General features: G+C 53.4%; 5 protein-coding genes across 5 annotated transcripts; 2 read left to right on the top strand and 3 right to left on the bottom strand.

Annotated features, from left to right (window-relative positions):
• Nucleotides 1–2,176: 2,176 nt before the first annotated feature.
• LOC34622170 lies at nucleotides 2,177–3,741 on the bottom strand. The gene is made up of 3 exons (XM_026334239.1): nucleotides 3,595–3,741; nucleotides 2,675–3,138; nucleotides 2,177–2,492 (listed from the first exon to the last, which is right to left on the bottom strand). The coding sequence occupies exons 1-3, from the start codon at nucleotides 3,739–3,741 to the stop codon at nucleotides 2,177–2,179; spliced, it is 927 nt and encodes a 308-aa protein (XP_026190024.1).
• A 565-nt stretch (nucleotides 3,742–4,306) lies between these two features.
• LOC34622169 lies at nucleotides 4,307–5,759 on the top strand. Its single transcript, XM_022735347.1, has 5 exons — nucleotides 4,307–4,547; nucleotides 4,740–4,861; nucleotides 5,040–5,156; nucleotides 5,353–5,460; nucleotides 5,595–5,759. Exons 1-5 carry the CDS (start codon nucleotides 4,307–4,309, stop codon nucleotides 5,757–5,759), a joined length of 753 nt encoding a protein of 250 aa, XP_022593279.1.
• A 996-nt stretch (nucleotides 5,760–6,755) lies between these two features.
• LOC34622168 (transcription initiation factor IIB) lies at nucleotides 6,756–9,364 on the bottom strand. The gene is made up of 4 exons (XM_022735346.2): nucleotides 8,546–9,364; nucleotides 7,898–8,214; nucleotides 7,326–7,578; nucleotides 6,756–7,022 (listed from the first exon to the last, which is right to left on the bottom strand). The coding sequence occupies exons 1-4, from the start codon at nucleotides 9,362–9,364 to the stop codon at nucleotides 6,756–6,758; spliced, it is 1,656 nt and encodes a 551-aa protein (XP_022593278.2).
• Nucleotides 9,365–10,032: 668 nt separating this feature from the next.
• On the top strand, nucleotides 10,033–11,163 carry LOC34622167 (transcription elongation factor S-II). Its single transcript, XM_026334238.1, has one exon. The coding sequence runs from the start codon at nucleotides 10,033–10,035 to the stop codon at nucleotides 11,161–11,163; it is 1,131 nt and encodes a 376-aa protein (XP_026190023.1).
• A 958-nt stretch (nucleotides 11,164–12,121) lies between these two features.
• Nucleotides 12,122–14,936, bottom strand: LOC34622166. The gene is made up of 5 exons (XM_026334237.1): nucleotides 14,859–14,936; nucleotides 14,394–14,670; nucleotides 13,887–14,004; nucleotides 13,384–13,480; nucleotides 12,122–13,042 (listed from the first exon to the last, which is right to left on the bottom strand). Exons 1-5 carry the CDS (start codon nucleotides 14,934–14,936, stop codon nucleotides 12,122–12,124), a joined length of 1,491 nt encoding a protein of 496 aa, XP_026190022.1.
• Nucleotides 14,937–21,252: the final 6,316 nt, after the last annotated feature.

Below are 21,252 nucleotides of genomic sequence, written 5' to 3'. Positions count from 1 at the left end.
GGATTCATACAACCACAGCGGACAGAGCTGCCTGGCATCCGGCCTTGACACAGTTCTATATCTTGGGCTTCATTACGCGCAGATCTCCCGTGTTTCATTCACACACCAAAAGCCCCAGTAGGGGCAAAGGGGTTCTGCTGTATGGCTGCAACTTGCTTCAGCTGGCAGAACAGGATTACAAGTGTAGAAGTACCTCCGTGTGGCAGTCTGTTTGTCCGCCTCTGCAACAATAGTTTAATGAGGGAAGGCATGCGCCTACTGGTGGTCCGGTTCCATATGCGTACCCTTGGGTACAGCCTGTACTTCTGCCTCTCTCTTTACCTCGTGCGCCAACAATGTTTCTCTGCCGCCCTTTATCTAAGTGGGTTTTTGTGATGGCTTTCGTACTGCATGAGTCTCACTTCACAACCTTGCTACATAAGTCATGCCCCAAGGCTGGCTCATCCTCGCCCATTAAACTTCACTAAAACACCCATGAAGATGGGCGCACCCATAGCCTGCCCCTGTGGCTGCAGTGAATCTAGCAGGCTAAGGCCTTAAAAGTTTGGGGTCGGCTCGATGCGCTCTGCTGCTCCTGTTACTACACCTCCAGCGTGTCACTTCACGCGTAATGTTGGGCTTATAACATAGCGCACGTCATGAAACACTCCTTTTCGTACAGCGAAGGGCTGAGTCTGCAGCACCAGAAGTCGAAAGAAGAGAAATCAGCTGCGTTCAATACGATGCTTGCGTCTATACTGTCTAGCTAGCTCTCTGTCTGCCGCCATACCCCTGCGCCTTCTCGTGAAACCTCTACCCTTTCTGTTCTTCCCTTTGAGATCGTCACTGCTGCTGCAGCGTACATGGTCCCCTCGCCCCCTGCTGCGGCTACGGCTGCTGCTGCTGCTTCTCCTGCGTCTTCTCAGCCGCTCCCTACTGCTGCCACTGCCGCTGCTGCTCCTGCTCAAGCTAATGCTGGTACTCCTCGCTCTCATGTAGTTCCGTACCTCCCTCCCTCTCACTGGTCGGTCTCTTCCTCGGTATCTCTCTAAAGTCCAGCTGCGGCTGCGGTGTCTGTGAAGGACACCCAGGGGAGTCTCCCTGTGCCCGTCCCGTGCTCCCCTGCGGCCGAGCTCGGCTGATCTGTGTGAGGCACACAACAAGACAATATAAGGAATGGCTATCATCCCGCATACCCCATAGCGCAAGAGTTGACCGCAAAGGCATGAAAGTCGCATGACGCAACACAATGCAACGCAACCAGCTCTTGTGAAGGCCACAAACAGAAGCGCCATAGAGAGAGGATCGATCACATGGACGCAACTCGCATAGTCGCGCGTTCTTCCCACGCTAGAGCCGAGATGCCTTCATCCCTTTTGCGCAGGCAGGGCAAGCACGAGCGTCCAACTAACTTTCGTGTTCGAGGGAGTCTGTCTTCAACGTGTTCCCAAGGAGGTCCTGCTTCATCTCTCCGAGGGGGGCTTTCGGGGTCGAATTGGTGGGGCCTCCCTGAAGGCCCGCCCCTCGAGGGGCCCCCTGCTCGAGGCCTATCGGCGTCCATCTCCGCCTCTGCTCTGGGGGTTAACCTGCACATGCACAAGAGAGACGCCACGATGGTCGAGATGCAAGGCCAGCCAGCCAGCCAGAGAGGGAAGCGCGAGGAAGAGGCGACCCCCACGGAGTCTAGTACGCCCCTGAGGCAAGCAAGAGGGCTGCAACGCGGAAAAGCGGAGCAGGAGAAAAAATAAGCCGGTCCTTCATGCACATGCGGAGACGGGTGCACAAAGCGCGCAACAGACCGGCAGGCAGGGGGTGCAACGCGGACGGGTGCTGCGTCTGTCTACGGGAGAGCTGGCAAACGCAGAAGACGCGGCAGCAAGAGCAAGAACAAGGCACACACACTGCTGAGACACACAAGTTCGGATCCTGAGAAGCGAAGCTTCTCGGGAAGCAGTGCATGTATGGTATGACCCACTTGACACGACTGTTTTCTTGGGAGCGTTCGCTGGGGCCTTCTCCAGAGTCCACTGTTCCCCGCAAAACGAACGAACGGAACTGGCCGCGGCATGCCTGATTACAAGGCCAAGCAGCAAAGGAAGCGCAGCAACACTTCGAGAGGAGACCTCGTCTCGACACTGACTGCAACCCCACTCAGCAGCGGCAGCGAACCATGAGCCAGCGTAAGCGACGGCAGCAGTCAAGGCAGGAGGGCAGCAGTCAAGGCATAAGGGCAGCAGTCAAGGCATAAGGGCAGCAGTCGGCTGACCTGCACAGCGACTGTGTCTTGCAGCAAGGCCCTCTCTTCTATCCCGGCTGTCTCACTGGGGGGGCCAAGGGGATCCCCCGAAGCAGCGGCGGCTGCCAGCGTGAAGTTCAGAGTAGACCGAAGCTGCACCACTCTTGAGGGATCTGCTGCTGCCTCTGGTGATGCAGCTGGAAGGTCCGCAGCAGCTGTTCGCCGCAGCAGCAGCTGGTAAGACTTGCCGTCGCTGCTGCTTGCCACTGCGACAGTCCTGCAAAGAGACCGCAATTGCAGCAGCAGCAGGGATGACACTCCTCACACGACGACTCTCCCCCTTCAATTCAATCTGCACCCGACACGAACTGAGAGCCAAGACTTCTGCAGAAACATAGACACAACAGGAGCAGGGGGCATGCGCTCGTTTGAGCAGAAAAATGTGCTTGCCTCCTCCACTGGGCAAGCTGCTCAAGGCAGAGCCGGAGGCCACGATCTTTGTCTGCATTCTGTTCCAACTGATCAATATTTGAGAGCTGATCCTTTAGTGAGGCCAGCTGCTGCTGCTGCTGCTGCTGCATGTCAACCTCCCCCTCCTCTGCTTCCCCTTCGAGCAGTTCCTCTTGCTGGCGGATCGCCAGCTGCAGCTGCTCCTTATGGCGTTGCAGCAGAAAGTCACACGGGCTGCTGCGTTGCTGCAGTGCCGAGGCAGCAGCTGCTGGCGAAGGGAACACCACACAGGCAGTCTCAGGCTGCTGCATCCCTGAGGGCCCCCCTTCCTGGAGGCAGTTCCCCTCAAGATCCACACCTCCATGGGGTAACAAGAATTCGACGTGAAGAGGATTAAACGGCAGAAAGAACGAAAGGATATCCCGAGGAGATACAAGACCCCCGGTGACCACGAACAACGAACAGGGTGCGGGCTGCAGCAAGAGCCAGCAAGCACGCGCGCAGACACACGTACAGCCACACGCAGACAGTTGAGGGAGTTGGCAATCGACTAAGGACTCGTTAGGCAGCGAGGTAGCCGTGTGGCTGCCTAGCGGGATGTGCAGGTAGGCAGCTAGCCACGATGGCAGCGAGTCGAGTTACAAGGCTTGGCTGCAATGGCAATGACGCCAGCATCGACACTTCCGCCTTGAGCGGCACTAGCAGCGCCAGCAATAGGAGCAGGAGCAGCTTACGGGTTCCGTTCGGCTGATGAGCCTGACTCTACTCCAGGCGACATATGGAATGCCGAGGGCCTCTACGCAAATAGCGCGAAGCAGGTGATGCCATCGGCTGCTCGCTTCCTCTAAGGGAGGCACTGTTGAGGGGCTGGGCCGCAGCAACACGCGACGCTGGTGTTGCGGCTGCTGCAGCTGCTGCGGATGGAGGACATGTTGGTGCTGCTTTCGGTCCTTTTCGCGTTCAATCACCTCTTCCAGAGACATATGCAAGAGCGGATTCTCTTCCGACTTCCCGTCGAACATCTCAAGAGGCCCTTCAGGCTCAGGGGCCTCCCAGGTTATCAGCGGAATGGACATGGTCTCGGAGGGGTTCGGCGAAGGGGTTAGCTGCCAACAAGGCCCCAGAACGCAGCAGCCCCTCGAGAAAGCCGCAGAAGACGATAATTTTTCCTTGTTCGCGCTGCTGGAGGAGCAATTGGTGCCTTTATGAAGGCCTACGCTGGTGCCGCTGGGGGCCCTTGCAGGGGTCGAGAGGTCTAAAAGGAAGGGCAGCAAAGGCAGGTACACCTCTGATGCACTTTCTCCACATCTCTCCGAGTTTGCAGCTGATGAAACACACGTTCATTGTACTCTTGTGGAGTGGCAGCCGCGGCTGCTACACCGCGGCTGCCATCGAGGGTCCTTGATGGCGCTGCTGCATGCAGCATGACCAGCGACTCCTGCTGTGGCTGCGGCGCCTGCGAGTGTCCTTGGGCAAATGCACATAGCGAAGGTATTTCTAGACTAGTCGTGCCGTGTTGTGCATCTGTGGATAGGCGCCAGGAGCGTCTAGAGAGGATAGTCACACCCAGTCGCTCTTGCTGCCCTCATCGCTGCATGCGCATTCTGCTTTAGCCGGAAAAAACCGCATTCCCACCTCCTTATGGCGCTCTTGACTTCCTTCGGCAGTGTCACGCGACGCGGGGCTGCTGTGTTGGTGGCCTCAGGCACAGCATTGCAGCTGCCATGCTGTGTGCGTTCGTCTGCTGCTCCATGGCGGAGCTGTGCATTTACACCCCGCAGAGCTAACAGCAGCAGCCTCAGCAGCGCTAACCAGAGCGGCAATCCTATCGACAGTGTGCGTCTGCTGAAGGACGAAGTCGTGTACAAGGGATGGAGGACGGGTAAGGCCGCGCAACAGCACCATGGGCTACCTCAAGCATGTCGACCTTCTCCTACCTCTTATCCCCTTTGCAGCCTTTCATTCATGATTTCGGGTGCACTTTGCACGCTCCGCTTGCGTTTGACTGCTCTCGCGAGGCAGCGCCAGTCTGTCGGCTGCTGATCGTGATCACGCGTGTGTTTTTACGGCGCAGTGAAGCGCCGAACCGTCAGCTTCCCCGATGGGTCTGTTCATGAATTCGATGTAACCGATGCACCGCCAGCAGTGTTATGCCTTCCCTACAATTCGAAGACAAAGACATTTACGCTTCTTAGGGTGGGTGTGCTTTGCCTGCCTGCCGCTCTTCTTGCCGTTGATTTGGGGCCTCCCTTGTTCCTCTCCTCTCCGCCGCCTTTACTGCTGCCTTCCTGCTTCTTCGCTTCTCATGCTGCTCGAGCTTATACGACAGTAAACTGTGCCTCGTGCTCTGCCTCTATACACATATGTTTCTCAGGAATACTGTCCAGGCCCGCACTGCGGGATGTTTTGCGTTGTTGCGGGGCTCTTGGAGCCACGACACCAAAGCGTTGAGCATTGCGTTGCATGTGAAACAGAAGAGGAAGCTGGGGTGGTACGTGTCTTGTTCTGCCCGCTTGTATATGTGTGCATGCAAGTAGGGCTTTTTTCTGTTTCTGTCTTCGACGCCTTCTGCCTCACACTCCGAAGCATTTTTCTGGCGTTTGCTCTCTGCCGCTGCCACTTCCACGTGCTGCCTCAGGGCACGTAGTGGAGCTTCTGCTTGTTGCCGTATATCTGCATCCTCGCAGCGTGGAGGCCGTTTGGTGCCGATAATGGAAAACGCAAACTTGCAGCTGCCCGGCGCGAAGTATACTGCCCAGCCCTTCCTCCCATTCCTCGTCATCGATGGCCAAAAGGTAACTCAGGTGTTTGCGTCTGTGACTTACGGTATTGCCGGCGAAAGAGGTTGGAGAAAAGGGGTTACGAAGGGTCTGTCCTGTTGCTTTCTTTGGGGGAAATGTTGTTGCCACGGTTTGTCTTGCTCCGACAGGTGTCCTCGGATCGTCTTGCGGCAGACGCTGACGAGCTGATTGAAACTCACGAAGCATCTACTTCAGAAGCTCTGGATATCGTGTATAAGGGGCAAATGACTAGCACCGGCAGCATGATGGTTCTACTAGGCATTCACAAGCTCAGGCAAATGGGGCTTCTCTAAGACGCAACTCAAACGAGGAAGCGCATAACAAGCGCGCGGGTGTAAAAGCCAACCCTGGAGAACGTGTTCTGGCCCCAATGTTGAAGGCAGAGGCTCCAGAGAGTGCAGTCTCGATGCAGCACTGAAGGGATGCAACAGGAACACAATAGCATGCTCAGGCCGCCTCACTCTACGCCCGCATCCTGGCAAGCACCGGAAGAACAGCGTCGTGTGTATCTAAATTCAGATGCAGCTCTTCACGGAGGTCACTGCACTTGACGCGGTTACATAAGCAGCTGCACGGCTGGAGGACAGAACAGCCATCGCAGCAGTCCCCGTACAGCTGCTGCTAAGTCTTGCCGCTGCGACGCAACAAAGGTATCTTTTTATGGCCTTCACTGAGAAGGGAAAGGGTGGTCGAGAGGAGGAAGCCTGCCCCCAATGCATGCACTGGGAGCGACGCGGAGGAGCGTAAGGGAGCGTTGGCGCAAATGGCAATCCTTGGTTTCTATTCGTGTGCCCTGACCATCAGTGTCGGTGTATTATGAATTGAGGCACTCCTGGGCACACTGCTTGCTGGCTGCCACAGAAGACCCCTTGTCTTTGCACAGCATCCGCCACGGGCTTGCCACATAGGTAAGGTCCAGCGAGCCATGCACGGAAGGACTGGAGGAGGTTGGAGCTGTGCGTGGTCGCATCTGAGTGATGGCCCCCCTTCGGATGGCAGCAGCAGCTGCGTACGTCTCGTCCTTGCGTGCATGCGCAAAGAAGAGTTTCACACGTGGTAGTTGGTCTATTCGTCTCGCATCTAGTCATTCGCTCCGTATTTTATGGGTTTGAAGGGATTTATATACAGAAGAACACATGTGCGTGCATGTCTACATACATATATATACATAAGAATTTCTACATCTAGGTATGCGTGTATACCCTTGGAATTTTTGAAGTCGGTGGCCGTGGCAAGAGTCTCAAATAGAGATGGGGACCCTTACAGGCTCCCCGAAGTTCTTGAAAGCCTCAAGTGTCAGCGCAGACTGTATAACTGTCACTTTGCCACCGGCATGAGTCCATGCACGACGGCATGATTCCATGCACGACGGCATGATTCCATGCACGAAACAGGACACCTGTCTGGCTTAAATGGATAGTGGCACATTGAGCCCTCCCTGTTGCAGTTAAGGCCCTCCCCTTCAAGGGCTTGAGAGGAAAAGGCTTCTTTGAAGGTTTCTGATGTAGTACAAACAAAGTTCCGGAATTTGGAGGCCATTCGCCGAGGCGGGAGGCCTACGCAGTGAAGGGGTGGCGAGCGTAATACGCCTCGTTTTAAGACCCATCAAGCTCCCCTCCCCCCAATACCCTTCGTGCCCCCGCGCCAACCCGCGTGCGTTTTTCAGTAAATTCGCCTCAAGTAGTTGGCGCCGTGAGAGGGGCCAGTCAGGCCCTCATGGGGGTCCCTGTGAAACTCTACAGGCCTATCGTAATCTCGCCGTAAAAACACCCCTTGAACCACCGCTCACCCTCGTCGGACATACGACTTTTAAAGGCGCGAAGCGGCAAGGCGGTGGCAGCCCCTCAGGGTGCTGCTGCCTTGCGCTTCCTCCCCGTTCGGGCTCTAAGAGCCTCAATGCCTCCCTCAATCGTGGGCTGAAATTCACTCGGTAGGAGGTGCTCCGCGACATCTAGCATATCCTTGCAAATAGTTCGGAGAGTGTGCTCGCCTGCTCCAGTCACCGAAGCAATCTCCGAGGCCTTAGGAAGCAGCAGCGGCTGCTGAGGGTTGCTGCTACTGCTCAACAGCTGCACCACTAGCCAAATAGCGGCGGCAGCAACCGAGTTCGGCCTGACAACGACGTATGCAGCAACCACGCACACACACACACACACACACACACACACACACAGGAGCCTTGGAGCTTAGACGTGGTAGTTGAAACGAGACACGTGTATTTGCAGCACACTTCCAAGGGAATTCAATCAACATGCAGATCGATATTCAGTGTGTTGCTGTGCCGCGCGCCGCGAATAGGGGTGGTAGCTGGGGAGCCATTTTTCGATACATATATATATATGTATATATATCGAAATCTATGCATATATAAACCTAATTGCATGCAAATAAAGATGGGTGCCTACGGAGGGAGGGCTTGTCCGGTTGTTACCTGTGGCTGCATACAAAGATTTGTGTGGCCCTCTTGGCGACGTATTCCGCCACATCGCTAATATGCATCGAGAGCTGCAGCCTACTGCAGTACCTTGGAAGAAGGTGGGTGGCAGTTTCTGCATTGTTCGTCCCTCCCCTCATGGGAAGCTGGCGTTTGATCCTGTTGATAGCCTTGCCGAGTTCCTTCTCAGATATCGAGCGGTCGTAAACCACCAACTCACGAACGGTGCGGGTTGCTCCAGCCTCCCTGCAAGCCAAGTAAGTAATTGCCAGCATTGAGACGGCCGTGCTCCGCGATCGCAAGTGACCTGCGTCCTGCGGGGCAAAAGCGACAGCAGCAAGGAGGTAGGTGGTTGTGGAGATCGGAGGTTCGATGCATGCATCGTTGAATAATGGAAAAACTGCATCTTCCATGGAAGCATCCACAGGGCCAAAGGGCCGCATGCATGCGTGCCAAGTCAGAAAGACAGCATCTTATCAAGCTGTCACGAAGAAGGCACACCTAGGGAACGACGATCATCAAGAGATAATATCTATACATATGTAGCACATAGAAAGCCCTCCCCCCTCTCTCTCCCCCCTTAAGACAGCATTCCCAGGTCTGCAATGAGCCCCCGCCAACACATTTTCCCGTGCGAGAACACACCAGAAGTTCCTTGGCTATTTCCTTCGCCCGTTCAAGTACATGGTCCCTAAAACTGAAGGCCTCCCCAATCAGGCGGAGATACGAGAATGCCGCTCGCAGCTGTCTATCCCTGCTGCCACTCTCTCCAGCGCCACTGCCTCCAGTTGCTGCCTCATGCAGCATCTGCAGTCGCCTTCCCGACCCCAAACCCTTGCTGCTCGATCCGCCGCCAATCAACATGGAGGTTCCAATGCCCCCATCTTCGAGCCAGCCGTCTAAGGCCTCGCCGACTCTGTTTCGATCTGCGCCCTTCGGAGCCCCTCCCGACGTCTCCGCACTAAAGGAACGCCACTCTTGTTCTTCGTTCAAGACCCTCTCTTCCAAGACATATCCGCAATCTCGGCACAGCTGATCGCCGCTGCTGCTATCCAAGACTATTGTGCTGCCACTGCCTCCGCTCGGAGTGCAGAAAGGGCAACACAGGTTCCGCTTTGACGATGCGTAAAGGTTGAAACGACGCCGAGAGGCAGCGGCCCCTGCAGAGGGTGCTCCCGGGGAAATACCAGCAGGTACTCCTGAAGCTGCAGGAACGCCCCGAACGCCAGAAGAAGAGGCACCTAGAGATGAGACGTTCCACAGGCCAGCAGGCACTGAGGCCGTGCCATCGCCACTGCTGCTGTTCACGCTGCTTGTGCTGTCTAGACGGACGGGAGGAGCAGCCGTTATGACACCTGGAATGGGGGAAACTGAGAAGGACACAGAAGTCGTCGCAGGGGGCCCCGAGGCTCCCCCAATTGAACCCGTCCGCTGAAGTTTGCTTGGTGGTTGCATACTTTGCATAATTGCGAGCTGAGACCCTTGGGGATGCAGGAAGCGGCCCCGATATGCGCTATGGGAGGCGCCTCTGTTCTCTGTAGAGACCCTCCGTGCCGCGAGAAATGTGGCAAGGCCCTTTCCCGTGTTCCCTGAACGTTGGGAGGCAGAGAGGGTGAGGAAAGGCGGAGACTGATGAACTGGCTCCAGCGTCACCTGTAACACTGCTGTCAGTTGCGCCACGCCTACCGCAATGGATCGCTCGTTTTCTGCTTCTCTGCACCAAGTCTTCCTCCGCCTTTGTATGCGTCAATAAAGAAGAGCCAAGGGGGGCACTAGTGGCGGCGCGGTATTCACTGCGGCGGCAAGTCAGCCCCAGTGCATGCAAGACGTGAATGTGAGATTTTCTGTGCTCCGTCCGTGTTGCCCCTGGTACTTTGAACTTCGGATTTGAAGGAACTGAAGAAAGCGGAGAGATAGTTGTGGTTATCCAAGGGGGGGAGAGGCCTTCGGAGATGGCCGCAGTCCTGTGTACTTCCTGCTAGGCGTATAGGCTGGGTCGTCCCTTTGTCTCTTCTGTGTGCTCTCTGGCTAGCATTGATCCTACTTCAAGAGCTAACAGCTGAGGTGTGCGTATACTTAAAAGCTGCGTTTATCTGCCCTGCTCTGGTTCTCACAGTGATCCTCTTACTTTAATGACCAGGCCAAGGGGGCACACGGAGGGTTCCTCCTCCGTCCCGCTCGCAGACCTTGAAGAGCTCTTGCGTTTAAAAAAGGTTCTGAGCAGGATCTTGCCCGCAGTTGAAGAGGGGGCACATGAAGGGGCTTCTTCTCCTTTTACGGGGGCCCCATCCCGTAGTGTGGGGGATCCCGTAGGGGTTCCCGGGCAAGGAGCTGGAGAGAACAATGATATAGAGACCGTTTTGAACGCCTTCGGTATCTTGGAGGGCTTCCAAATGACAAGGAGCCTTCTTGCGAAGTCTCGGATCGGCCTGTGTGTGGGCGCCTTGCGGAGGCACCCCGATGGCCGCATAAAGGCGAAGAGCACCGCACTTGTTGCCAAGTGGAAGAGCGCTATTGGTACACAAGCGTCAAAAAGCAGTGCAACAGGCGGTAGCAACAACAAAGAAATTCCGGCAGCAACAGCAGGTCGGGGGACACCGGCAGCAGCAGCTTCAGCAGCAAGCAGCAGCAGTGCCCCTGCGCTTGAGAGCAATTCTGCAGAGGGGAGACAGGCCCCCAAAATGACCACAGGCCGCTACCCCGGGCCCATTAGCGGCGACTCCACGAGAGATAAGGCGCGGACGTTTCTCTGGAGGGCACTAGTTGATGGCTTGGAGACGGCGGCTGCAGCGGCGGCAGCAGGAAGTGCCACGGCGGGAGAAACTGGGCGTGTTGCTGCAGCCATTGAGGAAGCCTTGTGGTCGCGCTTTATAGTGGACAGACAAAGCACGAAAGAGTATAATGCCCAACTAAAGACACTGAAGTGGAACCTGGCAGACCCGAAGAACCCCGACCTTAATCTAAAGGTGTTATGGGGGATGTACACTGCAGATCAGCTGGCCAACATGACCAGCGCGGAGCTAGCCAGCGAGGAGAAGAAGAGGGAAAGAGATAAACAAAAGCAGGAGAGCCTGGAAGCATGTCAGAGCGACTGGGAGGTGAGGCGCATGATGAGCAGCGGCGAGGCGGCTCAAGGGCAATTCCCTTGCTTCCGGTGTCGAACAAACAAGACAGTATACTTTCAGATGCAAACTCGCAGCTCGGATGAGCCGATGACTACATTTGTCACGTGCCTCGAGTGCGGTAATCGGTGGAAGTTCTAAAGGTGCATAAGCAAGCAAACACCAATGAGAAAGCTCCTAATACGGAGAAAGCGCCTCTGCTGCAGAGAAGGCAACCGGCCAATGGCACTACCCAAGGACGTGAACGCCGCGAAGAAGACTTTCTCTATGAGCCAGCAGGCGGCTTTCTTGTCACTCCAGGGACGCACCAAGTGGAAGATCCAGCGGCTACGCACGAAAGGGTTCGGAACTTGAGAGGTGTCTGGACAACTCTCAAGCTCCCTACGCTTAAATACACTTCACAATTGAAAACGCGTAAATGGAAATGCGTTTTGTTGCAGTGAACAAAATGCACTACATACCTTCACGGGTCTGTATGTGTCTCGGTGTATATACGTATTATGCGGCGCAACGGGGTCCGGTCTGCCCCTTTCTTTAACCCCTTGCCCTAAAAGATGGCACTTGCTCTTCATATAGTACGCAGAATGTTCTGGGGGCCCAGGCCACACACAGTCCACTCTGGAGGGCAAATGGCCCCGGAGCTCTTTTTACGGCGGTCTAAGGTTGCAAAGGACGCCGTGGTGTCTTTGGCTTTCCAGCTTACCAGTGCCTTCAGTGGTACCTTAAGATTCAAGAATCAGATTTTATTGAGCAGCGCAGCACAGCAGCTGCCCCCGACCCATGTGGGTGCAGTTAAATACAGTACTTCTTAGTCTCCAAAGCCTCCACGGCCAAATTAAGGCTTATCTATCAAGACACATCACGCCTCCCGCTTACTCGTCTGCGGCTCTAGAGCAGGCGTGCAACCTGAAGCCCGTAGCAACTCCCCCGTCAAGACAAGAATTACGCATTTTGGCACAAGCTGGGGAACCCCTCTTGGGCCCCCAAAGCCTCCCAGCGGCGGGGTTGGGCGCCTACCTAAGATTGAAACCCCTCACAGGAGGCTGGTACCACCGTCCCCTCAAAGGGTGCCGCCAGGGCCCCCCTCCGACTGCCCACATTAAGTCTGCTCACTAGGCGGGGCTGTGGGGCAACTGGGACGGCATGCATCGCTGTCTGCTGAGCTTGCTTCTGCACTTGACGCCTCTGGTGCCGGTTCAATAACGGACTTGGCAGCTTCCTCGTCCACGGGTTCCTCTACTTTCGCAGCTGAGCACATAGCCTCCCGCTGGGAATCCTCAGAAACGTCTGATGCTTCCGCCAATGCGCCTGTTGCAGCGGTAGCCTCGTTCGTGGTAACGGCTGCTGCGGCTTCTGGGGGATCCGTAGCCACCACCTCAGTCTTAGAGCGCACTGCCCCATCGGGAGGAGCAGCTGGAGCAACTGCCAGCGCAGCAGCCGCGCAAGGAGAAGCACCGACCGGGCTGACAGTAGAGGCTGGGAAAGCAGGCTCTACTGTAGCAGATGCAGCAGGTAAGGGAACGGCGCCAGCAGCTGTTTTGTGGGGGGCCAAGTTGCACCGAGCAAGGAGTTTTGAAAAGTGGTTATACGCGGGCAAAGACCGCCGTTTCCTGCCCTCTTGCTGCAATGTTAAAGCCGGTAATACGCCTGAAGAAGGAAGCTCCACTACTCCCCCCTGCTGAGGTTCCTGCTGTGCTTCGAGCTGTCCTGTTTGCTGAGCGGGAAGACCACCAACGGCGGTGGGGGCCGCTACGGGCCTCTCCAGCGGCTGCATGGCGGAGCAGGCAGCAGCTGAAGATGTAACTGGGTGCTTGTTGGAGTGCTCTCCTCCAGCAGGCACGGGGGCCCCACGGGGGCCCCCTGGACCTTGAGAGTGGCTTGGGGCTGACTTTCGTCGAGCCGCTTCGCTGTGTGTGCCTCCACACTGGGCCCAAGCCGCCAGACTTACGGGTTGCTGGCGCTGTGCTCCAGGGGATCGGCCAACACTACGTCTGCCCTGGCTTAGGCGGCGAGCCTTCCGCTGCACACAGCATCGAAAGTAGCGGAATCCTCAGAAGGACTAGACACGCAGCAGCGCTGGCAGGGAAGAGAGCTAACTGTGAAGCCCGCTGTGTATTCGCCACCCCATGAAAAAGGTATCGCTGCTATTGTTGCTGCCGCTCACCCCGCCTGCCAAGTCGAGTTCTCTCGCAATGCTCCATACACTGCCCTTCCGGACGTGCTGCGGCGCATACCGACCGAGTGCTCGTCGAGTCTACGATACGCGAGGAAATAATTGGTGCTCTTAAGTTCCAAAATGCTCTTATAATCAATTATTTACATGCAAGACGGAAGAGGGGAAGTAAAGAAGCGCTTTTATACCTTCAGAGGCTCGACGTAACAAGAAGCCATTTCAGGTGACCGGAGCCGGAAGACCCAACGGTGCTCAGGGTGTCTGAATCGCTCAACTACTTTCGCCCTGCAAACGAAGCATTGCCATGAACTTGACAGAAATTAGTAAAATGTGGAAAAACTGAGAGGAGAGCATGAAACAAAAAAAATCAATCATCGAAATTGATGATACCTGTGGCATGGGTCATGCCCGCTGTCTGTGTATCGCTACTGTACTGGGACTATCCCAACACGTGCATGGAGGCCACAATGCTGCCAGGACAGGAGGTGTAGAGGCACAACTCATTGATGGCGAGTGCATGCAGCCCCCTCCGGCCCACAACAACTTGCTATCGAGAGTAGTAGCACCCGGGATCACCGCACACCATTAGTACAGTTTGTACACCAGCAAGAATAAGTAGGATGCGATAGGCTGTGAACAAAACCACATGCAGATGCCTTCTAAGCCCCGGTGCACGACAGAGCAGGCGCACCTAAATATCTGAGCGTCCTGGTGAGCCGCTTTGCTTTCCACCCACTCGCCCACTGCAGGAGGTGGCAGCTCCTCGACAGGACGTGCCGCCTCAAAGGCCTCGTAGGCCATGTCCACCACTGCAAATAAAGCATTAAAAGGTGCGCAAGCAGCCCGAAGCGTGTAGACATTCCACGGCTGTCCAAATGCCAACACGTCCCCCCGTCCACTTCCCCCAGCCAACCGCTGGCACTAACATGCCGTGTCTCATGCGGTACCTCCTTTGGTCGCGGCAAAGTAGACAGAGCATTGCTTTGAAGCATAAAAAACAGAGGCCCGCTTTCGGCTGATTGACACCAGCCCTTCCCACCACTGTGTCCGAGACAAAGGGCCCAAAGCGATCACATAGACACCTCTGTAGACTCGTAGCTCTCTCCCCTATATCATCCCCAGGAGACCTCCACATCAAAGGGTTCTAGCTAACTGGGTACAATCAACAAAAGGGGGGCAAGAATTGGAGTGCACGTACATCCATTAGCCACAAGCGAGTAATCTGCCGAAGGCCTCAGCTCCTCGTTTTGAACCTCCTCACTCTCATTCTTCGTTGCTGCTTCTCCTGGTTCTGCTACCGGCGGCTGGTGAGCCGCATCTTTTGATAGCTGAGTTGATGCCGCGTCTTTATCTGCTGAGGGTGGTGTCTCATGGCAAGAGGAGTCAGGGGCACCAGCAGATCCTTCGTGGGAAGGTGTCCGATCCTTGAATACAGACAGCATGTTCTCATCGGTCTCGAGCAAACCTCCAGGTCCCTCGTTCCCATGGGTCTGTATAGCCCATTCACATTACAGAGTAATTGTTCTTTATTATTTTTTACTCTGGGAAAAGCAGCGGCCAAGACCCCTCCCACACACCGAACCCGATGCAGCTAGCAAGAGCCATGCACGGCAAATAAGAACCAGAAAGTGATGCGGATAGACAGAAAGCCAGTGAGACTTACGGGTACACTCTGTGTAAAGACAGCGGCAGTAACTGCCTCGGTCGCCCCAGAGGTCAGCAATTGTTTGTGCTCCACCATTGGGCTTAATGGTTTGCCTTCCGCGATCCGCGTATCCACATGTGAAGTTCGATGTTAGATTTTGCGTCCACCGAGTAAGATGCCTCGGCAGGCTTTGTCAGTAAAGTTGGTGTTATTCGGGTGGACGCACACCCAGGACCGGGTTATGACGGTTCACGTTAGCGGCGACCAGGGTTGAGGGTCCCGATGCACATTCAGCGAGGTTACGGGCCCCCTGCGGCCGCAAAGGAGAAGGTTTTACGAAAAAAAGAATTTTACGCTAGGCATGCGGATACGAAGAAAAATGATGCACTGGAGGAAACGAGACCTTGCCGCAGGAGTGTCGTACAAGGACGTCTTGTACTGGAGGATCTTCGAAGCAGAACCCTCTGGTTCCCCTGTTACACAAAATTATACCAAAATTGAAAGGCGTCCTGTCAGTATGAAGCCTTAAAACCTCAAATAACGACCCTTCCCCAAGCCAAACCCCACGCGGTGTACCAACACAGCCACCACCGCTGCTCCACGCATGCAGTACAACAGCCCACCCAAATCGCTCAAATAATTCAAATGACGACCTCCAGCAGTAGCGTGCTCCACCATAGCAAATCAAGCAGTGCTCTTCAGACAGAGTGGATGCTGATATTACAGCCGAATACACATAAAGCCTACTAACACCGCAAGCCTCCTTTCCGCTAACTCTTACGTGCTTCGTGGTCTTCTTTACAACTAACGTTGCATGTACCTGTAAGATGGTCATGAGAGAGGCAGACCGTCTTCGCATAGATATAACTGAACAGTGTTAAGCATTCATCATGCAAACTGCTCCAAGAATTTCGAGAAAGAACGAGCCACGGCGTAAGTGCAGCGGGAAAGTTACACAGTAAGCACTTTTTACCGCAGTAGTTCTGTTGATCTGCGGGCTAGTAATGCACTGATTGATTTAAATTTCTGTGTGTATTTCGTATTTATTGCATAGCACTGTTGGTTTGATTAAAGAAGACGCACTGTTCTGTGCATGTACGCTAGGTCACATCTGCACAAGTCGTGCATGCTAGAAGTTCTTAAGGGGTGCAGCTTCGTGTACTCCCTAATTTTACTCTGCTTTTCATGTGGTGAATTGAAGGGCCACGAGCAGGAAAGAACAGAAAGTTTTGAGAGACCCTTGACTTTCTGTCAGCTTTGCATTGAGCCTGGATCTCAGTATCTCCATGCAGACACAGTAGATGGAGCGTTATATTTGGTGGTACCCCATGATTCGATGTAACTTTCCACCATGAATCCACTGGCTGCGCATGCAATCGGATGTCAGGCTGGCACACAGCAGTTGTCTAGTTTCGGAATAGTTTTGGGGTAATTCAGTAACTCGATTATTTGGCATCTGCCTTGTTGAAAAGCTTTTTGAGGATGGAAGTTGGGGTAGGCACAACCTCTTATGAGGCGGCAGAAGCCAGCCTGCAAGGTGTTGTGAACGCAGTAGCTCCACAGGTAGTGAAGAAGCATGATTTCTAGGCTGATAAAATGCTAATGGATGCATCAGTGAGGCTATGCAGACCAGAAAAGCTTGGCAGCAGCAAACAAGGGAAAGTAGTCGGAGAGTCCATAAGCTTGTGATAGATGTACCTAGCGTTCGTTCTCCCTGAGGAAGCCGAGAAGATCATCACTTTCTTTATGATTATTGGACAGAAAAGCTCTGCGGTGGTGGATCTGCTTATTGATAGGAGCTTTCCTGCCTGCAAAGGTTATCACACTTCATACTTTCATCGGTTTATGCCGAGATTAGCTCAAGAACAAGCTGTGGGGTATATGGAAATGCTTTGGCAACGGGGTCTAGCAATAGATCGATGCTTCGAGAAGTATGGAGCTTCGTTTGCAACAGTCACAACGTAGACGAACAGCTGCTTTATTAGTGATTCATATCAACTCTTACTCGGAGTGTCAAGCCAGGCCATCGCATGGCCAGCAGCGACTCAGTGAATAAGCAAGCAGCCGGTGGGGCTTTCATGAACGATGGACTATTTGAGGCTTTAGAACAAAGAAGAGCAGACCCTGTATCTTTGACTTACTTGGAGGATCCAAGTCAGGATTTAGAACCTGTGGATGTCGAGGCTGTGTTAAGCGACTTTAGCCTACAGCCTAATATGAATGAACGAGAACGCCAGAGGGCACCCGCATATCTGGGCAGCCACAGATAGTCCCCCGACAACATCCTGGTTGCCATTGTGGAACACAGGGTGACAATGAAGAACTGCGAGCGCATGTAACAAGCCAAAGAACCTGAACAACGGGACATGGCCCAGTGAAAGAGGACTTATCGGCGAGCGAAGACAGCGCACCACGGGAACGCGAAGCCCTCTACGCAAGCTGAGCCACAATGAAGGGGTTGCAGAGGGTAGAGCTGCAGTCGGGGACCCACCACTGACCGATTCTGCGCTCATGTAAGTTCATGTTAATGTCCGAACGCCGCTGATGTTACTGGACACTTGGTGTGAAATGGATCTGTTATCCGAGGAGAAGGGAAAGATACGTAGTGTGCCTGTTCACCCGGTAACGCGGTCCCTAGGACTTATATTTGCTCAGAGGTCGCACAATGCAAGGACCAAAAGGGCTGTGGTAGTCAAATGCTACTCCATATCTGATTGTGGTCGTATAAGCAAAGTCCGAGACTTCTTTAGTGGGTCTGTCCACTGTAACGTGAACTTAGGGATTTCATGGGTCAACTAACGAAAGGCGAGCACGCAGCCACAACTTCGCGCTGCGAGGGCTAGCGAGATGCTGCAAATCTACAGCCCCTGGCCTTCTCATAAGCCCTTATTTCATCTATGGTAGCCAGAGTATAATGGATGACTCAACATGATGAAATAGGGCATTTTTGTGGGCAGCTCAGCAGAGCAATAAGACAGTTCTGAGCATGCAAACCCTCTCCTCACCTGTGATATTGGCTCGTTATCAGAGCGTTCGGTCATGGGAGAGCCGAAAAAAGCAGGAACAAGCAAACAGCAAGGTAGAGCTTGCGGATGTGCTAAATTATGACGGGCTGCCAGCAAGCTGTCCATTTGCTGATGATTCAGCGCAGAGTGTTGAGCTAATTTCTGGGTCAGCACCAAGCTATGTTTCGCAGTGAGGGAAGTCCGAAATATAAAGAGGAAGTTGCAAGGCAGGCAGACGATCACTTGAAAAATTCAAAATGCAAGAGTGAAACAGCACCTGTGGACACAGCTCTGCGTCGATGCTGAGAAAGAAGCAGAGGTGGCTCACGCGTGCTAACTTTACTTTAAGCCCCTAAACACGAGTGCTGTAAGCGAAGGCTTCAATTCCTCTCATCGAATAGGTACTTGACAAGGTACAGAATCAGTAGTCCACTCTTCATTTTAATTTGCAAACGCCTTCGTACAAATCGTCATCTAGCCATGTAGAGCGCAACACGGCGTTCGACATTGGCATTTGCAAACTCGAATGTACCATGATGGCATTTGAAAATGTTAATACCCATCGAGGTACATAAAAATGTCAACAAGGACGACTATGAGCCTATCAAGGAGGGTCGCATGGCCGTCTACAAGAGCGATGCCTATGCCTTAAGCCGAACCCTTCCAGGGCACCTATAGCATGAACGGCATGCGCTTCAGCTATTGCGGAACAAAACGTGGCATTTGGAGACACGAAAGGTTTTGCTTTTCGTGCAAACAGCTTTGCTTCTGAGATTCTGTCTGTCCATTCCAAGAACTGAGCCAGATCCGAAAAGAAATTTGAAGCAAGCAAGGCTTGGTCTTTGCCATTGTCCACTGCCGAGGAGGCTGAGCAATTTGTGGCCCTGCATCTGATCACCTAAATTCCGTTTCCGTATCACGGATTCCTGCGATTTTGATTGCTCTCCCTGAGAAAAGGCAGTCTGCGACGTGGATGGAGGACGCTGACGCGCAATAAGGACGCCTATTGACATCCTTACAGCTTTTCTGGCACTCTCACTGTCCGACAATGGGCTCCAGTTCTTTCTATGAACCGAGGCTAGTGGCGTAGCGGTGGGTGCTGTGGTCTGTCAACAGGCTGCGGTACTATCTCCAAAAAACCAAAATGGCAAAAGGGTGACCCACTTCACACTAAATATAAGCTGCGGTTAAAAACGAAGCAGAGACTCTATCGTTTGGGCATCTCCACTTCATTTTGCAGTGCCATGTTATGCGCTAGCACATGATCATTTGTTTTGGGCCATAATCAACAGTACAGAAGAAAGCTCTCATAGTCCTTCTTGTGGCCTGAGATACTCCCGGCAGCAAGATAGTATGCGTTCTCATGCCCTTTAGCAGCTGAATCCGCACTATTCTGCTACACCAGAGCGTTTAAATGTCCTTCTGGCTATTAAAAGGATGTATGCTTGTCTGGCTATGAAACCTAATGATGGAATATCGAAGGTAAAGGGCCAGAATATCTACGGCGTTGCTGACAGACTGCGAATATGCTCACTCCGTCCCTTGCGCCAGCTCTGTCACGACTGAGGAACTCGCTAAATTGATGCTAACTCATGTCCGGAAGCTTTGGGATGAAGTAGCATTACGTGTAGGAAGGCGCACAGCCACAGATACAAATTCAAAGTTTGTTATTTCCCTCTGGCTTACGTTTACAACCCACCAATACACATGGCATAATCTGAATACTGCGGAGCACCCTGCTACAGGTGGACAAAGCAAACGCATGAACCCCAGTTCTCTGCATTACTTGGGACTTGATGCCCAAAAAATGCAATTGGTAGACTCGAGTTGCTTAGACACGCTGAGTGAGGTTGTACTTGAACAGTATCCTCGCCAAGCAGCGGCTTTTCTGAATGTATGATCTGCACTGAGGAGCCCCTTCGGCGATCTCGGCCTGGGCCAGGGTATGCAGTCGTCCTTTGCAGCGGAAGGATTCACAAAATAGCTGCCGGGTCAACGTGTGCGTTACGTAAAGCTTGACAGAAACACGGCATTATGATGAGCGGCTGTCGGCTCTGCTTTCCGAGCCTCGGTCTTGGCATGGTGAAGCCATAGTCGCCACAAGGTGCCCTGAAGTTTGACTAGAATAACACCTTCGCGGCCAGGGAGCTGGGAGCAGTCATCATCATCTTGCGAGTCAGTCACCTTGGTCACTCTCTTGATTATCCTTAAAAAAAAGCTGTGCTGCAGACCTATTACTGCCGGATCTCTAGGGAAATTTCACCCCCCCGCATTATTCGTAGCCTTCGCCACTCAGGTATGGGTCCCGCGGGGAGGCGGAGGATCTGCATGGACCCGTTTCAGCTTTGCATTCGCTATTGAGTCTCAGATAAATACTATATGGGAGCTTCCAGTAAATCTTGATGGGAAATGCCAACGATAGTGATTAAGGGAGGTGCAGTTGCTGGCGTTTTCGCTTCGAAGGGCTTGTGCTGCTCTGCTTGCTTTGCAATTCTAGTCTTCATGGACAGTGTGCTTCGCTCTTCTTAGTAATTGTTCTTTTCCTGTGCTCGGCCTAAACTCACTGTCTTCATCTGTGATTATTGCCTGCAAAGCTCCCGATTTATTAAGATGCTTATTACACTTAAACTTATGGGCAGGCACTCTCAGGTGTGTGAGCCGTGCATTCTTGCTTAGGGCTCTTTGGAGCTTCATTATTGGCTGTGCGGCATATTCCGGCTATGTCTGCAGCAGACGCTGGTCTATAGGGCGTGGCAACCGTGTAGCCCTCCATTTCAGGTATCCAAAAAGAGGTATATAGTTCCAGACTCATTACAAGCATGATTGAAGTGTGAGCGCTTTCCCTAAAGAAGCTCTCTAAACACCCGCTTGCAGAGGGAAAAATACAGTCAGCTTCTGCGTTGCTGCAGCCTATATGTACTCTGACTGTTCACAGCTAGTTGCTCATAGCATCCAGCGCAGCCGCTCATTGCGGTATGCTTTACTGTATGGAGCTTGGGCTAATATGCAATAAACACGATACTTGAACATTTAACCCCATTGTCGCATTCGGTCTCAACAACCAATTAATAGAACTACTGTAACAGGAAGTGCCTATCTGTACATATACCCGCTACAGGCACTACTGATCGGATCTGTACGTTGGCTCCCCATGCACTTTTCACCGTTTTTCTTTGTTAGATAGCACAAGGTTCACACTTTTAAGCGATTCGGTGGCAGTTAAGCATCGCACAGCCGCGCTCCTACTGGTTTAATTTCCCATTTTGTTGCTGTCTTGTGTTTAGATATATGTATATACATAGATTTCTTTCTCCCGTACTATTTCTCTTTAGCAGCTGATAACCGCTTCGCTTCTCTCAGTCGCACTGATTCTTACGCTTCTGACTACTGGGGTAGTGGTGATAGAG

Source organism: Cyclospora cayetanensis, unplaced genomic scaffold, assembly GCF_002999335.1.
Source record: "Cyclospora cayetanensis isolate NF1_C8 unplaced genomic scaffold, CcayRef3 CcayRef3_contig_39, whole genome shotgun sequence".
NCBI lineage: Eukaryota > Apicomplexa > Conoidasida > Eucoccidiorida > Eimeriidae > Cyclospora > Cyclospora cayetanensis.
Note: the sequence above shows the minus strand (reverse complement) of the source record. Positions and strands in the feature narration are given on the sequence as shown.

What these genes read in the sequence shown, in the direction of transcription:
- LOC34622170 (XM_026334239.1), bottom strand. Translation starts at nt 3,741, where the DNA reads ATGTCCATTCCGCTGATAACCTGGGAGGCCCCTGAGCCTGAAGGGCCT. An exon ending in ACCGAAAGCAGCACCAACAT is followed by an intron (nt 3,139 to 3,594) that starts GTCCTCCATCCG and finishes CTCTTGCTGCAG; the next exon opens with CCCGCACCCTGTTCGTTGTT. An exon ending in TGCCTTGAGCAGCTTGCCCA is followed by an intron (nt 2,493 to 2,674) that starts GTGGAGGAGGCA and finishes GTCTCTTTGCAG; the next exon opens with GACTGTCGCAGTGGCAAGCA.
- LOC34622169 (XM_022735347.1), top strand. Translation starts at nt 4,307, where the DNA reads ATGGCGCTCTTGACTTCCTTCGGCAGTGTCACGCGACGCGGGGCTGCT. An exon ending in GTACAAGGGATGGAGGACGG is followed by an intron (nt 4,548 to 4,739) that starts GTAAGGCCGCGC and finishes TTTACGGCGCAG; the next exon opens with TGAAGCGCCGAACCGTCAGC. An exon ending in AGACATTTACGCTTCTTAGG is followed by an intron (nt 4,862 to 5,039) that starts GTGGGTGTGCTT and finishes TATGTTTCTCAG; the next exon opens with GAATACTGTCCAGGCCCGCA.
- LOC34622168 (XM_022735346.2), bottom strand. Translation starts at nt 9,364, where the DNA reads ATGCAAAGTATGCAACCACCAAGCAAACTTCAGCGGACGGGTTCAATT. An exon ending in AAATAGCCAAGGAACTTCTG is followed by an intron (nt 8,215 to 8,545) that starts GTGTGTTCTCGC and finishes TTTGCCCCGCAG; the next exon opens with GACGCAGGTCACTTGCGATC. An exon ending in ATCTTTGTATGCAGCCACAG is followed by an intron (nt 7,579 to 7,897) that starts GTAACAACCGGA and finishes CGTCGTTGTCAG; the next exon opens with GCCGAACTCGGTTGCTGCCG.
- LOC34622167 (XM_026334238.1), top strand. Translation starts at nt 10,033, where the DNA reads ATGACCAGGCCAAGGGGGCACACGGAGGGTTCCTCCTCCGTCCCGCTC.
- LOC34622166 (XM_026334237.1), bottom strand. Translation starts at nt 14,936, where the DNA reads ATGGTGGAGCACAAACAATTGCTGACCTCTGGGGCGACCGAGGCAGTT. An exon ending in TCTTTACACAGAGTGTACCC is followed by an intron (nt 14,671 to 14,858) that starts GTAAGTCTCACT and finishes CATGGGAACGAG; the next exon opens with GGACCTGGAGGTTTGCTCGA. An exon ending in CTCGCTTGTGGCTAATGGAT is followed by an intron (nt 14,005 to 14,393) that starts GTACGTGCACTC and finishes CTTTATTTGCAG; the next exon opens with TGGTGGACATGGCCTACGAG.